Genomic DNA, 27711 nt, shown 5'->3' with positions numbered 1-27711 from the left:
TACGTTGGGAATTTGAAACTAGGCCTCCTAGTCCAAGTCCACCACTAACTACTTCAGCACACTGCCTTTCCTTTGCATCCTGGACTTTGCTTTTTAGCACTGTGTGTATGCAGTAAGGAAGTTTTAGATCGAGTTAAACCAATAATATCACTGGAAGCCAAGATTACTAAACAAAGACTGGCATCTTTTGGTCACATCATGCAAGCTGATTCACTCAAAAAGACAATTATGCTGGGAATGATCAGCGGAAGAAGGAGACGGAGACAGCCTTGTACGAGATAGGATGGCATGGAGTGCATTGATCCATAGAGTGACTGAGAGTCGGACACGACTGAACGGATAAGAAGAAGAAGTATGCAGCCCTACCTGTAGAATCCATGCTCAATCTGCACTGATCATTTGCCTGACAGACAGAAGGCACTGTGTGCTGAGCGCTGATGACACAGTCTATCCACAAAGAAGAAAAATCATGCAACATGATATACTTTCTCTTTTCCATTAGTGCCACTTGCATTAAAGTGCCCTAGAATTATGAGGAGCTCCCTTACAGGTTTAGCTTTAGAAAACTACACATTTCTCAGACATCAACATGATGTCACAGGCAACACAAGCACCAGTTCAGCAGGAAAATTGTAAGGTCAAGCACTAATGTTTGCTTTCACTGGGGGCAGCCATGGCTGTGAAGAGAAACATATTCACAATAGCTGCAGAAATCCAAGTCAGCTGCTTTTTTATTGTAACCAAAGTAATTTTATGAATATATGTCAGACCATTGGTCCATCTAGCACAGTATTGTCTATTCTGACTGGCAATGATTCTCTAGGGCAGGTGATCCCATTCTTGGGTCCCCAGATATTGTCTGACTACAAATCTCATCTTCCCCAGCCACAGTGGGGAAGCCACTGGGGTCCTAAGCATGGGGAACCCTGTTCTAGGGTCTCAGGCAGGAGTCTTCTGAGCACTGAAGCTCACGCAATGGAGATTCTGGGGCCTGATCTTGAACCTTCTGATTGTGTTCTACCACGGACTTATAGGCCCTCTTCTACATCTGTCAAACAATAAGCACCACCCCCTTTCAATGTAACTTGCAATATGGCATGTGAAATGGCAGGTTCTGCTTGTGTTGAGTGATAGGGTCTTCACAGTTTATTTTATTTTATTTACATCTATATCCCGCTCTTCCTCCAAGGAGCCCAGAGCAGTGTACTACATACTTGAGTTTCTCTTTCACAACAACCCTGTGAAGTAGGTTAGGCTGAGAGACAAGTGACTGGCCCAGAGTCACCCAGATAGTTTAATGGCTGAATGGGGATTTGAACTCGGGTCTCCCTGGTCCTAGTCCAGCACTCTAACCACTACACCATGCTGTCTCTCCGAGTTGGGAATCTACCACACACTCAAGGAGAAAGAACAGATATACCATGAATCTGAGTCAAATGCACAGATTCATGGGATGTTTCCACACTTGGGGGTTAATTTAATTTAATTTAATTTAATTTAATTTAATTTAATTTTATCTATCTATCTATCTATCTATCTATCTATCATATTTGTATACCACCCAAAAAGCAAGTCCCTGCACATTTTGCAAATATTTTGTGGCAGAAAAGGGACTTTGCAACTAAATCAGTGCACCCAACCCCATCAGGTTGTACAGGGTCATTGTTCTCTTGCACATAATGCTGCTAATCTGAAAGTTTAGTAGCAATCACTGTGGCTGAGTACAGCAGCAGTGGGAGGTGGTGGCAGCAGTCATGACAACAGTGGTCATCACATCAAGCCCCTGTTCTGGGAGGCACTGTTTCCTGAAGACACAACTTCCCATGTCCAGTATGGCAATGTGATCACTGCTCCAGTTGCTAGGAGGGAAGCAACACATGGAAGCGCATTAAATATGTGGCAAATCCAACCTTTTTCCTCCCACAATTCTTTCACAGGTTATAAACATCCACTAGGTCCTGACAGGTACTTTTCAGTTGTGAAAGACTTCCCATGTTTGTTTTCAGTTGAGCTTTTTACTTTTCTTAAAGCCCGTCCCCATTATAGAATCCAAACTCTTCACATCTCAGTCCTTGGATAAGAATCAGAAGGATTGTTTAATACTGTGTGTATGTGTGCGGGTGTATAATTTTTCAACATTTGCCACGGGACAGTTCTGTTTTCATGCTGACAAGACAATGGGTATGTGAAGCATAGCATTTCTCAATCTTTATATCTTTTAAAGGTATGGGATACTGAAGACCATTCCTGTCTCCTCACAGTCATACCCAAAGCTAGTCAAATCAGAGGGGAGATGGAAGTTTGCTATTTTTCACCTGACCTGCGGACCCTCTATGTTGCAGCGGAAACCTTTGGTCTTCTTCGATTCCGGCATCAGTAGGCAAACCATCTATTGATCTCCTGTTGACAGTGAAGGAAACATCATCTATGTAGAGCTTCTTCTATGATTATTGTATAGTTTATTTTAACTGCTGCCCTGCATAAAACTCAACTGGGTGACCAATATACCCATCCCTGTAAAATAGGTATCATACATTAGGAAGATGGAAACCCAAACAAAATGAGGTTTCATTTCACACTTGAAAGCAGAAAAATGTATGTGCTATTCTCATGGTGTGACTCAGAACAGCACTCACTTGGCTGGTTCAGACGACCAAACAGTGGTTTATTCGGTCATATGAAGTCCCCTGAATCTGTGTGTTCCCTCCCTACTTCCTCAGTGCCCATGTCTCTTCAGCACGCATACCATCAACAACCTGGAATGTCCACAGCTTGTGCAAAGCTGCGCATAGTGGCTTCACTCTAGTTCACAAACCAGGATGTGAAATTTAAATTTAACTCTGAGTTCACATCCTGATTTGTGAGCAAGATTTAAGCCACAGTTCCCAGCTTTGTGTGAGCAGTGGTACATGTTTTAAACAACCCAGGATGTTGATGTCTGAGTTCTATGCCAGAATTCAGGAGGTAAAGGAATACGTAGTATTCCATGAGGGGACTTCAAGCTACATTCCTCATCTAAACAAACCATGGTTAGTTGATAATCCTGGCTCAATACTATTAATCAAAAGAAAAGCAGGAGAAGGGTGGAGGCACCACCAAGGAGCCAAAACGAAAGGAGACCCTCAGCTGCCTCATTGTTTTCTTTAATAGGTCTGGCTGAATAGTACTAGAGTTATGGTGAGTTTGTTTGGTTTTAGCTTCTTCATAAATTGTTTTATTAAGTTGTGAAAGCACCCTTGATAAAGGATCCCTGCTTGTTTTTTGTCTCTATACCTAACGGCGTAGTGGGGAAGTAACTTGTCTAGGGAGCAAGAGGTTGCTGGTTTGAATCCCTGCTGGTATGTTTCCCAGACTATGGGAAACACCTATATCGGGCAGCAGAGATATAGGAGGATGCTGAAAGGCATCATCTCATACTGTACGGGAGATGGCAATGGTAAACCCCTCATGTATTCTACCAAAGACAACCACATGGCTCTGTGGTCACCAGGAGTCGACACCGACTCGATGGCACAACTTTACCTTTACTTTTACAATTAATGACAAGGAAATAAGAACACCTGATTATAATCCTAACAGTATTTCACATGCATTTGTGAAGAATAATGAGACAGAAAGGGGTCAGATCCTTTCCTGTTCATTGAGTTATTCTAGCTTTGATCCTGAAAGAACTGTAAAATAAATAAATAAATTGATATGTTCATATGTATATTCTATACCTCCTCCCTTCTTCCCCTTCTTCTTTTCAGGGAAAATCAGATCCGTGATTCAGGCATGTCCCATAATGAACCTATCGTCTGCTGTCAGTATAACAAGCAATCACAGCACGTTATTAGTTGCTCAGAAGACTCTGTGAGTAATACAGAGACACTGGTCATGCTACATGAACCCCCAGCAGAGAGAAAGAGAGATATTGGGGCTATTCACAAAATCAGGTGGGGGAGGGAGGGGGGCAAGGCTGCTCCAACTCCCCCCCCCCAGACAATCACAGACATGCTGCTGGGAATGTGGGTCATGCTCCTAGATGATCCACACTCCGGAGGCCGGGATGACAAGTCTCAGCCTCCAGATAGCTCACAATGCAACGCACTACAGAGATGATCTGACATGGGGAGCAAAAACCAAAGATTTGGTGAAGAGAGCACAGCGGAGATTATACTTCTTGAGGGCTCTCAGGAAGAATAGTCTTTCAAAAACCTACTGCTGATGTTCTACCGCTGTACCATAGAGAGTGTGTTAACCTATGGAATCTGTGTGTGGTTTGGGAGTTGCACAGTCAGGGAAAGAGCATTGCTGTCCAAGGTTGTTAAGACTGCGGAGAGAATAATTGGGTGTACTCTTCCCACTTTAGACCAAATTTATGCCACCAGGAGTTTTAACAAAGCGGTAGAGATAGTGCAGGATCCCACGCACCCTGGAAATGATCTCTTTCAGCTTCTGCCTTCGAGAAGGAGGTACAGGGTCATAAAAGCCAGGACCAGCCGCTTGAGAAATAGTTTCTATCCAAAAGTGGTGTTAGCTCTGAACGCAGCAAAATACAGTTTCTGATGGGGTTTTTGTTTTTAGTTTTTTAGAGTTTTTTAGAGCAATGGGTATATGGGGGGGCGGGTATATTGGGATATATTTAGTTATTTCTTGTTAGGTCCTGTAGAGGTTGCTGTAGATTCTTTCAATCTCGTTGTTCTGTACAGGACAATGACAATAAAGATTTATCGTATCGTACTACAAGCGTGGTACACTGACGGGATCCCCTGTCAGATGGGTGCTCTAGGCACCCATCTCTGTGTCTCGCAGCCAGATCCAGGGAGTGCTTGCTCTCTTAACCTTGGCTAAGAGCCGGGCTTGGGAGTGGAGTTAGGCTGGGCAGGAGCAGCCAGATCTGCTCAGATCCTGGTGCTCCACATGAGCCGACTCACCCAGGCTAGGTTGCTCTTGAGAGTAGCCTCAGTGGTTTACCATGCAATATTAAGCATAGAAGACTAGAGTTTTCTTTAGGGTAGTATATACCAGCTCTTAAGTTAGTGATTCTTCCTCCAGGACCAGGGCACCTTAAACAAAGCAGCCCTCAGTCACTGATTCAAAATGCATTGGGCTACATAAATACATCTCCAATGCACCTTTGATGTTCCCCTTCTTGCTCTTTCTGCAGTGTGGCCCTTTCTCCATTTCTTCCTTAATACCAGCTCTCTCTGGTGATGGCTCAAGATCTGTTCTATGCCTGAGGAAGGCTGCCAAATGCCGCTCCCCTATGTGTGCACCCTCCTCACCCTTTCCTTTTTTTAAAAAGGTGGGGCCAGAGAGCATCATGCTACCTCACTGGTACCCCTATAATCTGCTGCCTGAGGCAACCTCCTCACACTTTGCCTCATGGAAAGGTCTCTGCTGACTCTCTCCAGATGCATTCAGCATATTAGCTATATGAAATGGATATTGTAAAATGATCTTCAGTATATAGTTACCACACCTGAGTGTAGTATTGCGGGGTCAGACCAACATCACACCTTGGGATCTGAAAAGCCAGCTCTTAGAAACTAAGGTGAATAGTGTTGATGCTTTTATATTGTACCTAGCATCTGCTATGCCATTAAGGAGATACTTCTAGGTTGCTAATAGCTAAACTAATTTTATTCCAATTTGGGGGGATAGTTTATAATATTTTTGTGTGATTTTATGCTGCTTTTTGTTCTTCTTCTTCTTCTTTTTGGAAGCAGAACAAAAGGAAAGAGAATTAAATCCTTGCTATTCTTTTTCATTCTCTTTCCAGGTTATAAAAGTGTGGGATCTTAAAAATGGACAGCTGGTTATTAAGGTCTGTGAAGCTCATGGAGACTCTGCAATAACTTGTATGGCCTTTGATGCAAGCGGAAAGAGGTATTCAAGGGTCTACGGATCATTAGAACAACAAAAATTGTATTCAAATGTGCCATCACTTCTTTTGTATTTTCATTTCTCTGCATTATGGATTCTGCAAAGTTCCCAGAGTGGTTTACTTACTTACTTTTACAAAAAAACACACACACACACACACACACACACACACACACACACACACACACACGATTTTCAGTCACCTTGACAACCCTGAGAGATAGGTTGCATATGAATGGGAGACACTCGAAGTGTGAGCACTGTAGGAAAGTTCCCTCAGGGGATGGAGCCGCTCTGGGAAGAGCAGAAGGTTTCACGTTCCCTCCCTGGCAGCATCTCCAAGATAGGGCTGAGAGAGATTCCTGCCTGCAACCTTGGAGAAGCTGCTGCCAGTCTGTGAAGACAATACTGAGCTAGATAGACCAATGGTCTGACTCTGTATATGGCAGCTTCCTATGTTCCAGCCATCAATGCTGGGCCCTTTTATTAGTAGTTTATCCCTGTATCATTTCCAGGTAGGAGAATACAGGAATAGCGTATTATATGAGATGTACTGTGAATGCATTTTATCATGCGCATGTAGGTGTGGCCTGATCACTGGAGGGCCCTCCCCAGCTCGCCGGAGCTTATTTCCAGCCAGTGTTTGCTGGTTGGCTGTATTATTTCCCTTTCTCTCCCTCCAGTGGACACTGGCTGGAAATGAGCTCTGGAGAGCTCGCACGGGCTCATTGGAGCCCAGACACGCTCTGCTTGCACGTGACTAATGCAGCCATGGTTATATATATATATATATATATATATATATATATATATATATATATAATGCAGCCAGTCAGCAAACGCTGGGTGGGTGGGAATGAACTCCAGAATGGTGAGCTCGCTCAGTGCTCTTCAGAGTGCATGACATCATCTGCATAGGGTGTTACTTGTGCCTGAGAGGCATGCACACGGCGGGGCTGCCATGGCAGGGCAGAAGAGGGGCTCCATTCCACTGGCTCGGCCACTGCTTACAACATGAATAAAATAGATACAAAGTATAAAATAAAAGACTAATAAAGTTAAACAAGTTAAAAGACCAGGATAAACCCACATTTAAAATTACCATTTTTTAAAAAGTTTCAAATTAAAAGTTATTAATAAAATGCTAAACACTGAGAACTGGCTCTGTGGAGGATGAGGGTCAATAGCGAAATGGCACTTCCACAGGCAGGGTATGCTTCTGGATACCTAATACAGAAACAACCAATAGGAGGTGACCATTGCCTTCATGGCTTGCTTATGAGTTCCTAGAGGTCTCTCCACAGCCACTTTTGAAAACTGCATGCTGAACTATGTGAAATGTAGTCTGCTACAGTAAGGTATTCTTAGATTCTGTTTTTCTAGGCTCCCTGTCCTGTTGGAGAACTTCTGCTGCAGGGAGGCTAGCTCCAGGTCTGAGGGAACCCCAGGCAAAATGCTGGGCCCATCTGCATCAGTGTGACTATGCCAGTGGTGGTGTGCCCCCGAGTGCACTGAGTCATTCGGGTTTGCCCAAGGGTGCTGCATGCCAACACTGGGCCTGAACAGCTTGTGGTGGGGGCAGGGGATATAGTGCAGGACATGACTGAAAGATGAGAGTCAGAGGTACAGGTGTGACCACTGCAATCGATTACGCAGGATAATGTACAATTGCATTGGGACCAATTTTCTATATAAGCATTTGTCAATTGTTATTCCATTACATGGAAGACATTTCCCCCCATCCAGGTTGATCACCGGGGGCAGAGATGGCAGTCTGAAAAAATGGGATAGCAGCACTCTTCATTGCATGCACACTATTAAGCAAGGTAAAGAGCTGATATTTAGCCGTTTTGTTTTTCTGACATTTTCCCAGGAGCAGAAGCCAGATTATTATTTGATTTGTGTTTCAGCTACCAGCTCTGCTGATGAAGTCATTGCCTGCACATATGGTGATGTTTACAACAAAAGGTACAAAGGATACTGAGAGCAGAATCTTCCTTAGAAGGGAAAACACAAACTGTGAAGAAATAAATATCAAATCCTAACACAATTGTACACTTAAAATATGGTCATTTCAGACAGTCAAAACAGATTGGGCCAGTTTGAACGATACTGGCCTTCTCAGGTCTGCTGGCCTTCTCAAATAAAGTTCTGCTAGCTTTCTCAGTCACGTGGAGAAGGAGCATGGGTACACACCATCATGCCGCTTTTTATTTATGCACAGTTAATTGTGATTAATCATGTTGGCCCCCACTAAAAAACACAAGTTGGTAATGGCAGGAAAGCACACTGGGTGCGGGGCGACGCATGTGCGCCCATCTTCCTCTCCTACATGACTGAGAGAGTCAGTTGATGTATCATCCAAACTGGCCTATTATGAAATAACAACCTGAACTATGAAGTACTGTATGAGAATTTTAGAATAGCGCTTTTTGTGTATAGAGGGAAGCAAGTTACATAGCAAAGTTTTAAACCTGCTGTACAAAATATTCTTTCAATTTTCAGTTGAGATCTAACTGTCTAACAGCTTCAGAAGGGCAGCATGTATTTCCAGATACTATAGTGTGTGGCATGTGGAACTAGACTCAGAATCTTCCACTCCAGAAATCTGTGGCTGACATAAGGATGCACCGAAGCAGCGAGTAACAGAACTTCCTGACTAATTGCACTGATGCAACAGGGAAGCAACAATTTTTTACATGCTCCTCTTCTGCAGGAAGCACACCGTGCACCTGAAAATGTCCCTGAGGACTGTGCCCTGAGGAATGTCCCTGAGGGACATATTTTCAGGTTGCACAGAGAGGGATGTGCAATTCAATTTGTGCACAAAATGATTTGTGCCAAATTGGGGCAATTCACAGATTCAACCAGGAATCAAATTCCCCCTCAAATGAAGGGGCTGATTCAAGGTTAAACCAAATCAGTCCTGATTAATCATGAATCTATTCATGTGATTCGTGTTGCAGGTGCCATTTTGTCTCCGTGTTTTCATGGAGTGTTTTCAGCCTTCCAGTAAAGTCCCCAGTGCTCTGAAATATCAAATCAAATCTTTATTGTTACAGTCATTCGACCAGCAAATGTGCTCTGAAATAAGTCTCTGACACAGATGGGAAGGTGGTGGCCTTATAAAGGATTTATAAAAACAAAAAGATAACCCTAAATATACATAGGAATAAGTCGGTATAAGGGCAATGAAATACATAGGAATAACCTTGGTTCCCCTCAAATTGGTGCTGTGAATTTATACATAAACAGAGACTGATAAACAGAGACTTAGGTTTGTATACTTGCAGCCGAAGCGGTAGCTTCTACGAATTAAGTCCCTGTCATTGACATGATGTGCAGTGGTATAGAAATATTTATTGTATTTCTATACCACCTGATATAGGCATCTCTAGGCAGTATACAAAGTTACACTGTGATAGGCATCTCTAGGCGGTGTACAAAATTAAAAGATAATAAATATAAAATGATATAAACAGCTAAAATTCACAAAAAACATATTTAAAATTTTGAAATTTCAGTTAAAAGCCTGGGAAAACAGGTATGTCTTGAGGGTCTTCCTAAAAGCAAGCAGAGGGGATTATGTTCTTATTTCAACAGGGAGCGAATTCCAGAGGCCTGGGCAGCCACAGAGAAGGCCCAGTCCCAAGTTACCACCCAACGGCTCAGGGCTGCTCAGGAGATAATGCTGCACCTCAGGGCTGCTGAAGAGTCAGAACTCAGCCCCAGCACTGTTAGGAATGGCGGTAGCACTAGCAGTGCTTCTGCAGCTTTCCCCATTTGCAATGATGGGGAAATTAACTGCCTATTCTTTCCAGTGTCGGGACTGTATTTAGACTCTGCAGCAGCTCTGGGGCTCAGCATTATGGTACCATAACACTGCACATTAGGGACTGAACACCCCCCGAAGTTCGGGAGGCTTGTGAGCTTGTAATTTTTTTATATATATATATAAAAAATTTTACCTTTTACTCCCCTCAGGGGAGTTCCTGGAGGCAGCAGGGGTGATGGTGGTCTGCAGAGGTTCCCCCCTCCCTCTGCCGGCCTTCAAAATCACCCCATTGGCCGGTTCATCCGCTCTTCAGCCTCTTTTCGGCCGCTTTTCAGCCTTCACCTGGTGGCCGTTATGGAGGCCATGCACCACATAGAAGCCATGTGCGCAGGCGCACGGCCTCCAGGGCCTCCATAATGGCCGCCGGGTGAAGGCCGCAGACCCCCCCCCCCGCCGCCGCCTCCAGGAACTCCACCGAGGGGAGTAAAAGATAAATAATAATATATATTTAAAAAAGAATTACAAGCTCGCGAACCCACCCCCAGACCGAACCAAACCAGGGTGGGGGTTCGTGGAGGTGCCGAACTGAAGTGGCCCAGTTGGATTTGAGGCCAGTCCAGCCTCGAACCGAACCGGGCCCGCCGGTTCCATGCACATCCCTACTGCACATCAAGTGGGTCACTGTGTTTAATGGGACCTACTCCCACATAAGAGCCTCCTAATAGCACAGCGGGGAAATAACTTGACTAGCAAGCCAGAGGTTGCCAGTTCGAATCCCCGCTGGTATGTTTCCCAGACTGTGGGAAGCACCTATATCGGGCAGCAGCGATAGAGGAAGATGCTGAAAGGCATCATCTCATACTGCATGGGAGATGGCAATGGTAAACCCCTCCTGTATTCCACCAAAGACAACCACAGGGCTCTGTGGTTGCCAGTCGACACCGACTCACTTTACTCCCAATAAGCGTGCATAGTATTTCAGCCTTAAACATTTTACAAGTGTAAGCTGTGTGAAGCTGGAAGCATATAAATGGATGAGTAATTATAATTCTAATCAATGAAGAATACAATCTGGGTATTCTGTATATTTAGCCTTCTGCTTCCTCCTTAAATAAAATACATTTCCAATTTTGAAAAGGTACATCATATCTGTTGGGTCGGGCAGGAAGACCAGTATTTTCCCAGTAAGTAGAAATCAACTTAACCTTTAATTTGAATTACTCCAATATGGAATTAGTACTGTATTTTCCCAAACTGAAGATGACTCTGAATTAAAGACAACCCCCTCAAAAATAGAGATTACGTACTGGTTATACCTGTATTTATTCAGAAGAAACAGGACTCTGGATTTAAGATGGACTCCCCCCCACCCCCCGCCTCCATTTCTGACATCAAAGAACTTGGGGAAAAACCTAGTCTTGGATTCAGGTAAATACAGTTCGAGGACCTGGAGACACAAGAGCCAGAATAAGTCATCAGATTATACCTTATGGCACACATATCCTGGTGTTCTGATGCATACATTCTAAAAAGCAGACCCAATTCAGCGGGTGACTTGGTCAGGATTGAGACCTGCTTGGGTTTCTGGATTTTGGTGCCCAATCATTTCCAGTAACTTTTGGAGACTACCTTTATAACTGGGCAAAGAGGCACCTTTTTAACGTGGTGGTTCTCATTATTTAGCAGGGGGAGAGCAACTGGCCCTGTCCACCCCCAGCACAGCACTCCAGTGACTGTTGCTGGCTGGAGTCTATCTATGTTTCTTTTTAGATTGTGAGCCCTTTGGGGACAGGGAGCCATCTTATTTGTTATTTCTCTATGTAAACCGCTTTGGAAAATTTTGTTGAAAGTGGTATATAAATGTTTGTTGTTGTTGCTTATAGGACATGGGGTTATATTCTAACTAGTCCTCTGTGCCACCTGACAATATATTTCCTGACCATGCTTCCTAGTGAAGCCCCCACACCCCACAAGAAGCCACTCCTGAAGACTGAGGGACCTTTGGCCTGGGATGCAGCAACGAAGTTACCGTGGGAAAGGGATTGATGAAAACTGAGAGAGAGCCAGGGTGGTGTAGTGGTTAGAGTGCTGGACTAGGACGGGGAAACCCGAGTTCGAATCCCCATTCAGCCATGAGACTTGCTGGGTGACTCTGGGCCAGTCACATCTCTCTTAGCCTAATCTACTTCACAGGGTTGTTGTGAGGAGAAACTTAAGCATGTAGTACACTGCTCCGGGCTCCTTGGAGGAAGAGTGGGATATAAAATGTAATAAATAAATAAAAAAAACAAACCTGAGTGCAATCCACCTATACACTCATGCTAACTTGGATATAACCTCAGGACTTTAAGCAGCACCCATGATGCAGTTCCCATTGCTGCACAATCCTACAGTCATCAAAAGAGAGTGTTATGTCTGCATACTTCCCAGCAAATCAGAGCTTTGTACTGGTTGATCTTGCCTGCCACATAATTTGATGGCAAGGATATCGCTGCACAGGAAGGTTTCCCTTCATTATCTCCTATAATCTCTGGTTTTGAAATCTGAGGTGGTTTTCTACCTTTCTCTAAACATACAAGTAGTTCTTGTGGTATGCCTCTGTCATACAGTATATTAATGCATGCTTAATTCAAACAAGAATTTTGTTTATCTGCTGATATATTATGATTCCTTGGTTCCAAAGCAGTCACTGATATATGATTTTAATTTCAGGATCTTAATGATGAAATCTCTGAAGGATCATATCCACAACTGGACTGGATGGAAAATGTAGTAAGTAGTTATCAAATATCAAATGAGAGCTAAAAATGAAGAAATTGTGTTTAAAATAATGACTTGCTTTTGTTTGGAGCATAACACTTACTTCATGTATGGTTGAAAGGACAATGAGTACATGACTTTTTTTTGTGTCACACAATGCAGGAAAATGGTCACAAGGATGATATTTTATGTGTAGCTTCCTGCCCTCCACATTTCTTGGCCACTTCTAGTTTTGATGGTGAAATTATCATATGGAACTTGGTATCAGGATATCCCTATAGCCGTCTAAGTACTATAAGCAGAACAATGATGGAAGGAGGAACAGGTGAGTAGAATTTTGCTAGGCTTGGACAAAATCCTAACAGAACTCCCAAGGAGTATGGAACTAGTGAAACATCACAGTTTGCAGTGTCAGTAGTCTTTTAAAAAAATGATTCTGCCACCATAACTCCCCTCTTCAGCACAAAAAAAAAGGTGGCTGGAAAAAAAACCATGATAAACTACTACTGCCCCAAGCCAATTCACTGTGCATGCCCCCACAATTTGCAGTCATATGAAACTTCTATGCGGCACCCATTATTTATATTGGTGTCTGTTTGCACATGGAAGTAGAGCTCCAAGCCTTTTCCCATTGCTGCTTCAATGCATTTCAAAAGAAAATCCATTGCTTTATATACAGATGCTCCCTTCATAATGGAGAGAGTATGTTGTGTATGTCAAGGTCCATATCCTGAGTGTGAAATATCCATTAAGAAGCTGTCCTGAGATTTGGATGAGTAAACTTGTGAGTTTAAATCACAGATGCACCCACCATATTGAGGAGGTTGTGAAAAAACAATTCCATGTATATGGCGAATCACTACCCTAAACTTGGCATATGGCACAACCTGCATGGGGCACAGCCTATAACTGTTACATAGAGGCTGCTTTAACACCCACACAGAGCAGCCCTTTAGGGGTGTGCACAGAACCAATTCCGATAGATTGATTAGAATCCGAATCAAATTTGAACCGGACTGCTGGCCTGCAAGTCAGTTCAAGTTGAACTGGCCCCTGGTTCAGTGCGAGAGTTCCCAGTGGGTTCAGAACTGGTTCAGTTTGACTCAAGGGGCCTGCTTGTAAAGGGGAATCCGGTGAGGATTCCCTTTTATAAGCAAAGGGGGGAACCCTGCCTTTAAAATCCCCCGGGAGCAGGGGAGAGGGCACCTTGGTTCTGGCCTCCATGCATGCGCAGAGATCACACAAATGGCCTCTGCGCATGCGTGGAAGCCAGAATGGGGCCAAGCTGGAGCACCGGCCCCATCCCAAGTTTGGAGGAACTCTGCCGCCACCGTGTCCTCTTGCCACCCATTAAGAGGATTTTAAAGGCATGGTGCCCCACTTTGCTTGCCCCTCAAACTGCCTAACCAGTTCAGTTAGAACCAGTCTGGTTCGAGTCCAAACTGGTTGAACTGGCCTGGTTCCATTCAAACTGGGTTTGAATAGAGCTGATTCCACACATCCCTATAGCTCTTCATCAGCCTGCAATACTGATACCTTCTCCTGGCCAACTTGTATAGGCACCATCCCAAGCTTGAGATTAAATGGGCAAACTAAAAGTCAAACAAGACATGATGGGTCAGCCTGTGGGTATTTATTCACATGCCTGCCCTTGGAAAGGTTTATCTTTATACAAAATGTCATACATAGGTGAGGAGAATAGAATCTTGCCCCTCTCCCCCCTTGTGGGTTTGTGGGCAGATGAGACAGCCACCTTGCTGAAGTTAAGCAGGTTTAGGTCAGGTCAGCAGCTGGATGGGTGACTACCTGAAACACCATCAATGCCACCTTGAGTTTCAGGATGGAAGATACACATCTTCTGTCTGTCAGTCATACATACATACATACATACATACATACATACATACATAATCAATTAGCAGAACAATGCTACATTGTAAAACACAATGAAAACTTTTGGACTATACATCACTAAGCAAGCATGGTACAGAAAAAATGTATACACAATTTTCTTTTTAAAAAATCCTTGAACAGAGCACAGTGAGGTAAGAATGGAAAAAGTTTAGCTCCCCTGACCTGCATTCTCAAGTTCATTTTTAAAAGAAGACTTCCTTCTTCACCTCCACAACCCACTTTAGATGTGAAAGGGACAGAAATGTGAAGACATATGGCTGCCTTATCACCTTTAGCTGGCTCTAAGGTTGGACTTGGGAAAAGGAGATTTCCAGTAGCATCAAAAAGGATGTTACCTGTGTTTGCAGAGTGCATACTGAATTTATTAGTATTTTAATAAGCTATCAAGAGTAAAATAACCTGTGTTTCTATATGATCATTATAGCAGTTATGGGAATACATCAGACTGGATCTGAAATTTATAGTCTTCATTACTGCAGAGCACTGAAGAATTTGTGGATTCTGAGCAATAAAGCATCATGAACATGCTGAGTGGAAACAGCTAGATAAATTGTCTTCTGAAGTCTGTGTGTATATCTGGCTTTGGTTTCGGAGGTTACAGCTGTAAAATACATTGCTAGTTGCTCACATACATCCTATGCTGGTCTTGGCTTCTGTGAACTGCTGCAAATACTGACACATTTCAGTTTTTCTTCCCAGATGATTTAAGCATCAGTAAAATCATCTTCCTTTTATCAAGGCTGGAAAGGAAGAAAACAGCAGCCGTGCTAGTGGCCAGTGGACCCAGAGGTAAAGATAAAATAAAAGCAATTTACGCTGCAACCCTAGCCATGTTTACACTGTGTTCAATGGTTTCCTTCTCAGGTAAGAGGGCATAGGATAGCAGCTTAAGAATTAAATGTTGTGGCTGGGATTCAAAGCTCCATCTGCACACTTTCTAGCCTCCAGGCCTTATGTTCATAGCAAGCTGCTCCTGAAGGTTGAGGGATCTTTCAGAGTGCCATTGAATGCATTTTGAGGAGTTGCAGTAGAAGGGGACATCAATATTGGCTCGAGACCCACATGAAAGTACCGTAGGTTCCCACAAGAGGGTCTTTGGATCCTGGTCTGTGTGTTTAAGGTGAGATTAGAGTCCTGTTCAGACATTATGTTGGCATCTCCAAGGTAGGGCTGAGACTCCTGCCTGCAACCTTGGAGAAGCTGCTGCCAGTCTGTGTAGACAATACTGAGCTAGATGGACCAATGGTCTGACTTGGTAGAAGGCAGCTGCCTATGTTCCTATGTGTACAACTGTCTGTACACATGTACATATTTCTGTTGTGAATGACTGTACATAGTTCATTTAAAAAGTGAATCTGGCTACAGGCTCCCTCAAATGCTGTATAGACAGGAAGCTGTACATGCAGTGAGCATAATGTATGCATGCGCATACAGATCTGTACATGCATACATTATATGCAGACTGTGCATGCACTGAACAGAACAAGAATAAAGCTAATGAAGATGCAGAAACCAAATCATAGGCCACTCAGCTGTTGCTTCAAATTTCTCCAGGGCAGAAGAGCAGATTGGGCTGCCACAAAGGGCAAATATTCTCCTAATTGTACGCATTCTGAATGTGGCTTAAAGGTCAACAGCTCAGATTATCCTACAATCTAAACCAGGGGTTCTCAGCCTTGGGTCTCCAGGTGTAGTTGGACTTCAACTCCCATAATCCCCAACCAAAGGCCCCTGGGGTTGGGGATTTTGGGAGTTGAAGTCCAATAGCATCTGGGGACACAACGCTGAGAATCCCTGACTAAACTACTCTATGTAAGAAACTCAAGAAGAGATTTCTTGCTCAGCAGAAAACAGAGCTCTTTCTCACTAATAGCATGAAAAACCCACCTGCAACCGGCAATACAGATATATCTCAATACAAATAGTTGAAAATAGTTATTGCCATCATTCAACTTATAATACTGGCAAAACATGCTGAGAACTAAAACCATGCCATCTACTTTCATCACTGATTACTCCTGCCTTCTTGTTATCTCTCATATGTTGAAGAACTCATACGCTGAAGTAGGGGAAACCTCAGGAACATTGACTCCTTGTAGATGTAATCAAAGCTGGAGCCAGAATTCAGGTTTTCAGAGCTGAAGCCAGTGTGAGAGAGAGACTGTGGTGAACACATGCTATTTCTTTCATACTGCTATTGGTCAATACATTTTGAAGCATTGTAGAGTTTTGACTAAAGAGGATAGTGAGACAGAAAAAGTCTATTTTCCTACTTTGTCTATTTTCACACATCTTGCAATTTGATAATGAAAAACTGACAAAATAGGCCTGGATAAATCCCATCCTAGCAGAGCAACATCCATTTCTTATACTGAGCTTCCAAACTATAGAGAAGTGTAGAGACTCTGCATCTTGCAAACGCTTGTTCCAAATACAGAAATCATCTCCCTTGCTAAGTGGCACGGCACCAGCTACTCTGACTATAACACACACAGGGAACTTCATTTCAAAACTTTGAAACGGTTCAGCGCTCTCTGAATGGGCACAGCAGAGACTTAATACAACACGGCACACTAACACAGGCCTTTGACTTCACGTTCAGGAAGCTTCTTGTCATTTTTCACCATCTGGATGGTGTCGCTGCGTGCATAGAATCCAGGCCTCTTTCCTTTCACAGATAAGCTTAGAGATTGTGGAGTGGTTTGTACTCCTCCCACAAAGGGAGGCTGTTCTCACGTGTAGGCAAAACCAGGCTAGGGAAGCCCAGCCCAGTTTTGCCAGCGCGTGAGAATTGCCAGGAGCCACACGGCTCCCAGTGGCAAACCCACAAGGAAGCCCCAGCTGTTAGCCCTGGTTAAGGGTGCAAACATGCCATTAGCCTAGGCTGATTGTGTGTCAGCTCCGTGCAGCACCCACAAACCAGCAGCCTCCCCATAATGGGAGTTCTGAGGGCCTCCCTGCTGCCAGCAGAAGCCGGCAATCATCTGGGCGGGCAAGCCACCTGCCCAGCAACAAGGAGAGGATCGTCTGCGGGGAAGGTAAGCTTTTCAAGGCCTTCTCATGGATTGTGAGAAAGGGCTCAGGCTGTGAATACTGGAGATGTGGGAATATCTGTGGATATTACAGACGTGGGAGTATGAAACTTTGAATCCATCCTAAGTTATACATTTGGCCACAACCATTAAGAAGGTTTTTCCTCACACCTTTTAGTGGCAACCAAAACATCATTTTGCTTTCTAAGAATGAGGGAATGGGCGAAATCCCTCAGCCTCCTAAGATTAGTTACAGATGCTCTGCTTAAAGGATAACTAGGAACAACTTCTGCTCACTGTTGGCAGTAAATAGTGATGATTTCCACAACCCTACCTCTGCATAAACATGGAGATGATGTACACCAGCAGCACATGCCCCTAGAGAGGCTGGGTGGATTGTCTCCATTTGATTCAAACACACATTGCAGCCATGGTGGAGATCAGTCATCATTTGTAGTTCACTCTGTGGGATTCTTGTAAGATGTAGACCAGCCTGCTCAGGCAGTAAATAAGATGGGTCCCCCCCCCACATCTTCCTAATGGGATCTGTAGGAAGTTGCTGACCTAGATGGAAGGCATTCATGAGCGAATTATACACTTGCTGGAACATCATGATGCTCTCCAAGCTTCATGCTTGTGATTTTGATGGGCACAGTGCAGTGGGGGAGAAGGATGTTCTTGAATGACTATGTTACTCCAAAATGGGAAAGCCTCTTAAAACTAGTGCTGCTAGAGGTGAAAATGAGATGAAACTATTATTTAAACAAGTGAGCTCTCTTATCACCATTCCTGTTTCGTTTTTGCTTTTTTAATTTTGAGCAAATTGAAAAATCACCCCAGAACTTTTTCCTTGAGCCCCCATGGAACCTATAACATACTGAGAGTGATCTTGGACAATGTTGCCTGTCAGACTTCTCTTCAACAGTCAACAAAAAGAACAACATGCTGGCAAAATTCATCGTGGATGCCAGGAGAACACCAGCCTGTGTGGCTACTGTATGGTGGAAAACAACTTTGCCTTATAATTTTCATAACTGCTATTTTAACAGAGCAAAATATAGAACAATGCCATTCCCCCACTCATTCAGCCACAGAGTGCATTTTTTCCTGCTTTGGAAATATCTTTTTAAAGACTAGAAAACCTATTTTTTTTCATTTATGAGCTATTTCTGATAATGTTGCATTGTTACTTCCTAGGTTATATTACATTTTGGAATGTTTGTGGCCGTGGGAAACGACTTGCTTATTTCTCTAGTGTAAGTGCTGATCATTGTCTATGAAAATATATAGTATGCTGCTAAATTTTCATTAGAAAGGGGTAGGGTGCTATATATTTTTACTACTGTTGTGAGACTGCTGCAGCTAACAGTTGTAAATAAATCCATTGAACAATCTTTTAAAAAGGCACTTGTGGAAATGGCATACATTCATTTTTAATTAAATCCTTCCTTTTATGCTCTTACAAGTCAAAGTTTTGCAGATGTCTATATTACGAGTACAGTGGTCTTGGCATACAGGGGAAACACTTTGGATATCACAGAAAACCATAGATATGTCTCATTAAACAAACATGTTTATAATTTTGCCACTACTGTAAATGCATTAAGATTATTTATTGTTGTTATTCATATTACCCAAATTCAATACCTTTGGCACAGAACATGATTGCACAACTGGCAAAAGGATTTCTAAAATCCCTGTGCTATCTATAAACCAGCTGAGTTTCATATATTGTGACAGAAAGAGGACAGTCTAATACGAAAGACAAGTATACTGTGCATCTGTATGCGATGAAATTACTTAGCTGTTTTTTAGAACTCTAAACTTTATTATTTCTCTGTGTAAACCGCCCTGAGCCATTTTTGGATGGGCGGTATAGAAATCGAATAAATAATAGTAAATAATAAACCTCTAGATATTATTTTTCTTAAGATTTATATCCCACACATTCAGAAGTCTCTGGGTGACTTACAAAAGTTAAATGATAAAACCACCACCAGTCTATCTAAAAGCCTGCATGAATAAAGCTGTTTTATTCATGTTTTCACCTGCTGTCTAAAAGGGCAGAGAGGGACTCCACCAAGCCTCTCTCAGGAGAGCATTCCAAAGTGAGGGGCCCACAGCAGATAAAGCCCTACCCTGTGCAGATGCTAATCAAACCACCATTTCAGGTAGCACACACAGGAGGTCCTCTCTATCTGATCTTACAGGGTGGGGCAGATTCACATTGGAGGAGACAGTCCTTCAGATACCTTCGCAGATCATGAAGAACTTAGTTTAAAGATAATCACCAACATCTTGAATTCCACCCAGAAACAAGCTGGTAACCAATCTAGTTTTTTTAAATGGCTTAACCCCCACTTCACTATTAATGCAGATTTAGATGTAAGCATCATTGGATTGCAATGCAATTTCATTTAGCCTATGTGATGGTTCAGACATAACAAAAAACAATGCCTCCAAACAAGTCAGAAACTGCTACATGTACAGGAGAGCACGCACACACAAGGGTTGGGCACACAACACCAGCTATGTGTACAAGGTCTGGCACACAACACCCAGTTTAGTGTTATGTGTCCAAGCCTTGCACAATGACACTCCCCACCCCCACAGCAGCATCCACTTTTCTGACTTGGTTTGAGGCAATCTATAGTTTGAATCTATCTGAACAGAAACTATGGTCTGTGCTGTCCCGCAAATAAGAATTGGAAACTAGGGTTTGTTCCTGGTTTGTAGGAGAAATGGAAAGCACTGTCCACCTCTTTAGACAAATTCATGTATTTGAAACATCCCAGTGTTACACAACTTGCAATAAAAATAAAGAGTGAACACACACCCTGTTAGTGGCTGTCCATATCAGGGATTCTCAACTTGTGGCACTCCAGATGTTACAATAATTTGTAGCTGGGTGTGGTGGGAGTTGCAGTTCAGCAACATCTGGAGTACCACAGGTTGAGAAGCCCTACATTATACCAAAACATGCTAGCTCTACGTTTCAGAAGCTTACTTGGCCTAAGCTCAGGGATAACTTTAAAATATAGGCACTCTTTGCTGATGCATTCCCAGATTTCTCTGCTGCACTTCTATCTCACCATATACACCCACTGCAAAACAAAAGTGACCCAGATGGTGCTTAAAGTGCAATTAGTCCATCAACAGAGCAAAAATACATATATTTGTATTGATTAATGGCAACTTTACTTGCCCCATATCTTTGGTACTGAAACTCCTTGCAATCCTTATATGATTTAATTTGCCACTCAACATCTTTTTCTCTGCTCTCACCTTGTGCAGTCCAAAGAGAAATCTATAATCAGTGACATTGCAGTCAGTGATGACGACTCCCTCCTGTGTGCTGGAGACCAACAGGGGTCTTTGTGTATCTGGAACATTGCAGAATATGCTACATGGGGACCAGAGACCAAGCCACCCGCTGGTGAGAGAAGCATTATTGGCCTTCAAAATAGACTGCATTCAGTCATACAGAACATAAGTTCTTACCCTTCTTCCTTAACAATTTATAGTACTTCTGAGCTGGAGAGCTCACAGATGCAGCATTACAAGGTAAGCTATACTGTTGATCATAAAAACCAGTTCTAGTCCTCTCAGTTTTGAGCATAGGAAGCTGTCAGAGCTTTGGTCCACCTAGCTTAGTATTGTTTACACCAGTATTTCTCAACCTTTTTGGAGTCAAGGACTGCTAAATTCTTCATGCAGAGTTTCAAGGACCGCTATATTCTTCATGTGCAATTTCCCAGACCAGCAGTTAGTAAAGGGGTTTCAAGTTTAAGTTTATCTATCTATCTATCTATCTACCCTGTTTCCCCGAAAGTAAGACCTAGCAGTAATTTCTGATGTACCGCTAATTGCCCTAGTGCATTTTGGGGGGCTAAAATTAATATAAGACACTGTCTTATTTTCGGGGAAACACGGGTATCAACAGACTTCTATACTGCCCAAAACTTGCATCTCTGGGCAGTTTACAATTAAAATAATATAAGCATTAAAATCATTAAATTTGGAATCTTTTGCAAACATGGAATATTAGGGGTTCTCAACCTTGGGTCCCCAGATGTTGGTGGACTTAAACTCCCATAACTCCCAACCACAATGGCATTTGGCCATTATGGCTGGGGATTATGGGAGTTGAAGTCCACCAACATCTGGGGACCCAAGGTTGAGAACCCCTGAATCTAAAAGCCTGGGTGAACAAATACATCTCCAGTATGTCTTCAGTATGTGCGGGGTGGGGGTGCTTGTGATTACTCAATGGAGAGGGGATGTTGGGCCATTAGAAAAATTCAAAAGCTACATGGGGCCTACGAAAACAACAGACAAGCAAGCTTTTGAATTCCCCAAAACTCTTCATCAGGCTGAATATCAAGCAAAGCAAAAAGGAGGAGAGGAGAGGAGAGCTTGGCAAGTTGTCAGTAGAGCCCAAAGTCTACAGTTTAACCCTCTCTTGATGGAGGTGGAGTTTTAGCAGGAGTTGTGTAGTCGCAGGGCCGAATCCAGACGACGTTAGTCACGACCACCCACTGAAATTAATTTAGTCATCTCTCATTTGTGTCAATGCTGCTTGGTCATGATCACCTGGCTTGATCTGGATCCTGCTCTTAGATGTGCACTTTGTGAGGCGGACCTAATGAAACCCGTGCAGCTCCTCCAAAACTCCTTAAAAACAGTTACGTGGCAGGTGCTGGGAATGTTTTTTTAATGGTAAAAAAAACGTGAAGAAGAGCGGTGGGGACCTGGTGTTAAAGGGAAGGGGGAAATTCTGAGATGGCGGGGGGCACGGGGTGTTGTAGTGGTGGATGCCTTGTCTTCCTCGCTGGGGAGATGAGGCACTGTTCAGGGTGGGTGAAGCAATGGTGCACCGGACTGCATTTGGAAGGTTGCCTGGGTCCAAGAGCTGCCACCTCTGTGCTTGTGCACCAGAGTGTAGCAGGTGTTCCCCCATCCTCTCTCGCAGCACACACTTCTGTGCCCCCCTCCCAACTCCCCTGCGTGCACCAATCACACTAGCCTGCCTTTGGGGCCATGCAGCTCACATGGCCCCACATGCTGCCCGCGTGTTGCTGCGAGGCGAGCCAAGGCAGCCCTCCCTCCCTCCCTCCACCGCTCAGCCCTCACCGCAGCATGATCCCGGCCAGAGGTTGTCCCCCCGCCACCGCCTGGCGAGGTCATAAAGGGGACCGCCGTCTTCCACCAGCAGTGCAGACCAAGGGGTTATAGGGGGCTGAAGGACCACAACGCCCCACCAATGCAAGAGAGAAATGGCTCCCTCTCAAGGTGCCTTGGCCGCAATAGGCAGCTGGTTTTAAATCAGTTGGGATCAGACACGAACCACGCTGGGCATCAAATCCCCAGGATAACTTCATTCCAGTGCCATTCATCCAATGACCTTTTTGCATGAATGCACAAAATAGTATTTTGCCTCTCCCCTGCACCATGCCACCTCCCTCCGCCACTTAGTCCTCCTTGGTACGCATGCTTGCTCCCCCTCCCCCGAGGAAGGTCCACCTGCACTCCCTTTCTGCAAAGCCTGAGCCAAAGTAGACTCTACACTGATTGGCAGTGGCTCTCCAAGGTTTCAGGCAGGAGTCTTTCCCAGCCCCACCTGAAGATGTCAGGTTGAAGACTGAACCTGGGTCCTGCAGAACAGATGCTCTAACATGTAGCTGTCCCATCCCCATTTAGCATGCTTTGGGGGTATTTTTTTTACATGCTGGAGACCTGTTGAGCATTGATGGAAGGAAGCAGGGGCAGAATGCAATGTCACTTCAAGATCAAGGTACTCAAAGCAGATTTTAACAGTTGATTTGTAAAGCTCTTTACAAATCAGGAAAGCAACACTGATGGAAGGATTCTCTGCTGCACTCTGCTATCTCCTTTTCTGTAGAATATATATATATGCCTGTGCTACAGCTCCTCACCTTAATGTTGGCTGTCACTGGAATAACTTTGCTGTAGGAACAGAAGAGGCATGCTCAATGTCTTCCTGTACGGTTGAGCTGTAGTAGCTCCCTTACTCCAGCATAATAGGGGACTAAAGGGAAGCCAGTATACAAAAGACCTGCTGGTTTTACATTGCTGTTGCTACACTGGAGTGTGCTACAATGTCAAAAAACACTACTTATTCATAGATGTGGCATCATATTCAGTGATCTTTACGTTGTGTGCATGCACATGGCTTATAGATCACTGAATGATGCCACATCTATGGATAAGTAGTGGAATACATGGGGGGCAGCAAATGGGACAATTGTATGTTACTTAGCCATTATTTCCCACACTGAGTGGGAAAAGAAATGTATGAAACCCATTGTCCCCTCTGTTCCAGCCTCCGCATCCCAGCAACAACTCCTAATGCTAGAGTTTCTCAATTTTGGTTCCCCAGATTATGTTGGGCTAACTCCCATCATCCCCAGCCACAATGGCCTGGCCAGGGATGATGGGAGTTGTAGTTCAACAACAACATCTGGGGACCCAGGTTTGAGAAACCATTCTTCAAGCAGTACTATGTTTTGGTTCCAATTCAAAAGCTCTACTCCTAAAAATGTTTGGTTTGCCCCTACTGTGATTTCAAGGGAAATTAATTTCAGACGAGGAACAGCTCAAGAAGCAACATCTTATGCTGCAGAAACCTCTGAAGCATTTTAATACTTCTTTTCCAACTATTAACAAAGGCTATTTTCCTTTTAACAATGGAGTAGTGTTACCCTTCTGAGTGACTATCAGCTTCTCCTCACATCATCTTTGGACTGCAGTGTGAAACTGTGGAGCCTAGAAGGGCAATATGTAGGTAAGGGAAGATTGAGATTGAAATGTCACAATATATTTAAAGAAATCTAGTGGAAAACAACTTGGTCTTTCTGACTCCCATGTCATGTTTTTACCTCACGAAAGAACAGGTTGCTTACCTGTAGGGATGTGCACGGACTGGTTCAGCCATCTTTTTATGGACCGCCAAAACTGGCTTGGAGGTCCGGCGTTCAGACCAGTCCGGAGGTGGGGGGGGGTTTCCTTTAAGGAGCATCCCCCCGCCGGCACTGTCTCAAAAAATGCTGGCGTGGGGCTGCTGCGTACCTCCTTGCAGCCCCAGTCAGCGTCATAGCAAAAGTGGCCAGTGCACGTGCCTACCCCATTCCATGGAGTGCACGAACCCATTCGTGCACATCCCTACTTACCTGTAACTGACTATCTGGAAGTGATCCATTGTCATTCATGAGAAACTGTGCCTGCACAGGAATCTCACGGATGGATTTGCTAGCTCCTCGTGGTGCCTGCGCCTTAGTCATGTGCCCAGCATGTCTGGATTTTAGCAGTTAGGGCGCCATGACATGCTGAGCACATGGACTGAGGCATGACCGCCACAGAGTGAGCAAATCCATCTGCGAGGTCCATGCACAGGTGCATTTCTCATGAATGACAACGGAGCACAATCCAGATCATTAAACAATTATATTTGGAGTTGAGGCACCATCATCTTCTATTTAGTTGTATGGTGATACTTTGCAAGTTACTGTAACAGCTGTAACAGGACTCAAAAATCCTGTTCAGACATTATGTTGTAAGTATGTATAGATATCTGTACAAATGTGCACTTAGTGTGAATGACTGTACATGTACTAATTTTAAAAGTGAACCTGGATCTACAGGCCCTCTCAAATGAAGGATACAGATAAGAGTACTCCTGTACACGTGTGAATAAATGCACATTTGTACATGCACACATATTGTATGTGTTTAATATGTGAAGAAAGCTTAAGAGTCTCTTGTGCTATACCAAAATCATAAGAGCAAATTTGAACATATTCATGCTTGAGAGAAATTGCAATGATCAAGCACAAGACTTTCATGTCATTTTGTTTAAGGTATGTTTGGCCAAAAAGAACTATGGAACATCACAGACACGTCATCCTGGAGACAGTCAGATAACAATATTCACTCAGAAACTGATGCTGACTCCTTTGGACAGGAATCTCCAGATAAAAGCTTTGCCAAACAAAGGGCATCTAACCTGAATTTTGAGGTAGGAAGATTGTTTACTGTACTCCGTCTATATTGACCAAGGTATGACTGTTCATACTGAAAACTACTGTAACATCAAAATTGCCAGAATTGCTTTCCTTTGATGCTCATAATAGCTTGCACATTAAAAAGTTCTAATATTAAAAGAAAACTTGTAGAAACTCTGTGGTACATTTCTCAAAATATAAACCTAGCCAGAATAGTAAAATAGTTGTCAGCTGCTAAACAAGGCTAAAGGGAATGCTACAACCATACCAATACTCAGACATGAATATATATTTTAAAAGCTCTAAAAAATATTTTCAAAGCTTTTAAATATATCACTCATTTTTTGCAGCATATAGATAGGAACATAGGAAGCTGCCTTATACTGAGTCAGACCATTGGTCCACCCTAGCTCAGTATTGTCTACGCAGACTGGCAGTGACTTCTCCAAGGTTGCTGGCAGGAGTCCCTCTCAACCCTATCTTGGAGATGACAGGGAGGGAATCTGTGACATTCTGCGTGCAATCATGTAGGTGATCTTCCCAGAGCAGCCCCATCCCCTAAGGGGAATATCTTACAATGCTCACACGTAGTCTCCCATTCAAATGCAAATCAGGGTGGGCCCTGCTTAGCAAAGAGGACAATTCATTCTTGCTACCACAAGACTAGTTCTCTTCCTATGACTATGCTCCTGATAATGTAAAACGTGTGTCTGTGTGTGTGTGTGTGTGTGTGTGTAGGATGACCCGATACAGGATATCAGAATTGTGAAGGCAAGAGATGATGAAATTGCAGAAGAACTGAAGCAAAGGCAAAAACCAAGAACTCAACGCAGGTCTGTCCAACATTAATCTCAAGTTCTTGAATTCCCCAACATATAGAGTACTTTCCCATATCATATCAAATCAACTTTACTGGTCTGCAAGGTGCAATAGAAAGTACCATTTGATGAAAACGACAACTAAAGCAGTCACTAAGCCACACTTAAAGCAAGTTCTCAATTTATTATGGACTGGCTCTTGACATGCATATGTCACAGGTTATTTTTAATATGAACCTAACCTCTCCCTCACTCACCAGGAGTCTTCTTGTTCTTTTGTGTCTAAGTATTGTGGAAACTCCCCACTCAGCCTAAACTACTTCACATGGTTGTTATGAAAGAGAAACTCAAGTATGTAGTACACCGCTCTGGGCTCCTTGGAGGAAGAGCAGGATATAAATGTAATAATAATAATAATTTTGGGAGTGATCAGTGCAGATTTACATCCATGTAGACCACTGTGCACCCAGTAGTCTCAAAGAGGTTTGTGAGAAGTCTTTCTGAACAGGAACAAACCCATATTAGAACTGCTGGCCAATAAAAATATCCGCTCATCTTAAAAATGGGTCACTTTTTGTTTTTCAGACCAAACAAGTACCAGCTCAAACCTCTTCAAGAACGTGCAAGCCTTGCAACAACCACTTATCACTCACTTCCACTGTGTGAATTAACCTGTGTAACAGCTGTCTTCCAGAAACCAAATCTAGCAGGACTTGACGACCCATTTCGTACAGTACTTTAACAGCTTTCTGTACAGGGTCCAGCAGAGAGCCCAGTTTCAAGGAGCCAAGCCACTTTTCTTAAATGGAAAATAAATAGCACTTATCCTTATGCAACTAATTTTTCCTCTTTTAAGCATTTTGAGGGCTGTTACAGACCAGTTAAGTCTTCATCAACATTAATCCCAGCAGTGGCTAGTCCCACTGGATACTGGGAATATTATGTCACAATTGTAGACTGAATTGTAGCCAGTGGCAATAAAGAAGTCTAATGTGTCCATTACTTGTGGTTCAAGAAGTAGATTTAAATATTTATTATAAATATTTTTACACAACCTCAGGCAATCTGTGTTGCCATTAAAAAAACCAATTGATGTCATTTGTCAGTCTGAGCATATCACTATGAAGGATTCCATTTACATATATGGTAGACATTTTGCATACTTTAAACACTGCTATAAGTTTATTCAAGTTTAATACATACTCCTCTGTCCCACGGAGACACGTTTACGTACAGAATACACTTGTTAAATATAAAACATCTATTGACCTGACCACCTTGGCAATGGCAGCTTTCATTCCTTTGAAATAGGCAGCAGATTGATTCGAGTTTACGTTTCCTGTTAATGCTGAAGTGCTTTCCCCAATTTCCCCCAAATATATGAATCCTTTCCATACCTAGGGATGTATATGCCATACACAGTTATGAGGAGTTAGCAGGATTTAGGTAAATTACAAAGTCCAGAAAGCTGTCATCAGATAGTACACTTTAGATCAGCATCCTAAGTTAGCAATTACATACAA

General features: G+C 43.3%; 1 protein-coding gene across 9 annotated transcripts in view; it reads left to right on the top strand.

The window, feature by feature from the left end:
- LOC128328539 (WD repeat-containing protein on Y chromosome-like) overlaps positions 1-27059 on the top strand; it is a 55124-nt gene extending 28065 nt beyond the window's left edge. For 7 of the 9 annotated variants that reach the window (XM_053258609.1, XM_053258606.1, XM_053258612.1 and 4 more), the window contains 16 exons: positions 2225-2376; positions 3750-3852; positions 5765-5871; positions 7615-7694; positions 7779-7836; positions 10782-10827; positions 12356-12415; positions 12566-12728; positions 15017-15106; positions 18547-18605; positions 20644-20785; positions 20874-20913; positions 24066-24154; positions 25227-25384; positions 26109-26203; positions 26774-27059. In XM_053258609.1, the coding sequence (XP_053114584.1) occupies positions 2225-2376; positions 3750-3852; positions 5765-5871; positions 7615-7694; positions 7779-7836; positions 10782-10827; positions 12356-12415; positions 12566-12728; positions 15017-15106; positions 18547-18605; positions 20644-20785; positions 20874-20913; positions 24066-24154; positions 25227-25384; positions 26109-26203; positions 26774-26930 (1599 nt within the window). In that variant the 3' untranslated portion in view covers positions 26931-27059. Of the gene's footprint in view, positions 1-2224; positions 2377-3749; positions 3853-5764; positions 5872-7614; positions 7695-7778; positions 7837-10781; positions 10828-12355; positions 12416-12565; positions 12729-15016; positions 15107-18546; positions 18606-20643; positions 20786-20873; positions 20914-24065; positions 24155-25226; positions 25385-26108; positions 26204-26773 lie in introns of those variants that run through there. The other 2 variants (XM_053258611.1, XR_008309279.1) reach the window with 2 other exon arrangements.
- The last annotated feature ends 652 nt before the right edge of the window (positions 27060-27711 follow it).

The sequence above is a fragment of the Hemicordylus capensis genome, chromosome 5, assembly GCF_027244095.1.
Source record: "Hemicordylus capensis ecotype Gifberg chromosome 5, rHemCap1.1.pri, whole genome shotgun sequence".
Taxonomy (NCBI): domain Eukaryota; kingdom Metazoa; phylum Chordata; class Lepidosauria; order Squamata; family Cordylidae; genus Hemicordylus; species Hemicordylus capensis.
Note: the sequence above shows the minus strand (reverse complement) of the source record. Positions and strands in the feature narration are given on the sequence as shown.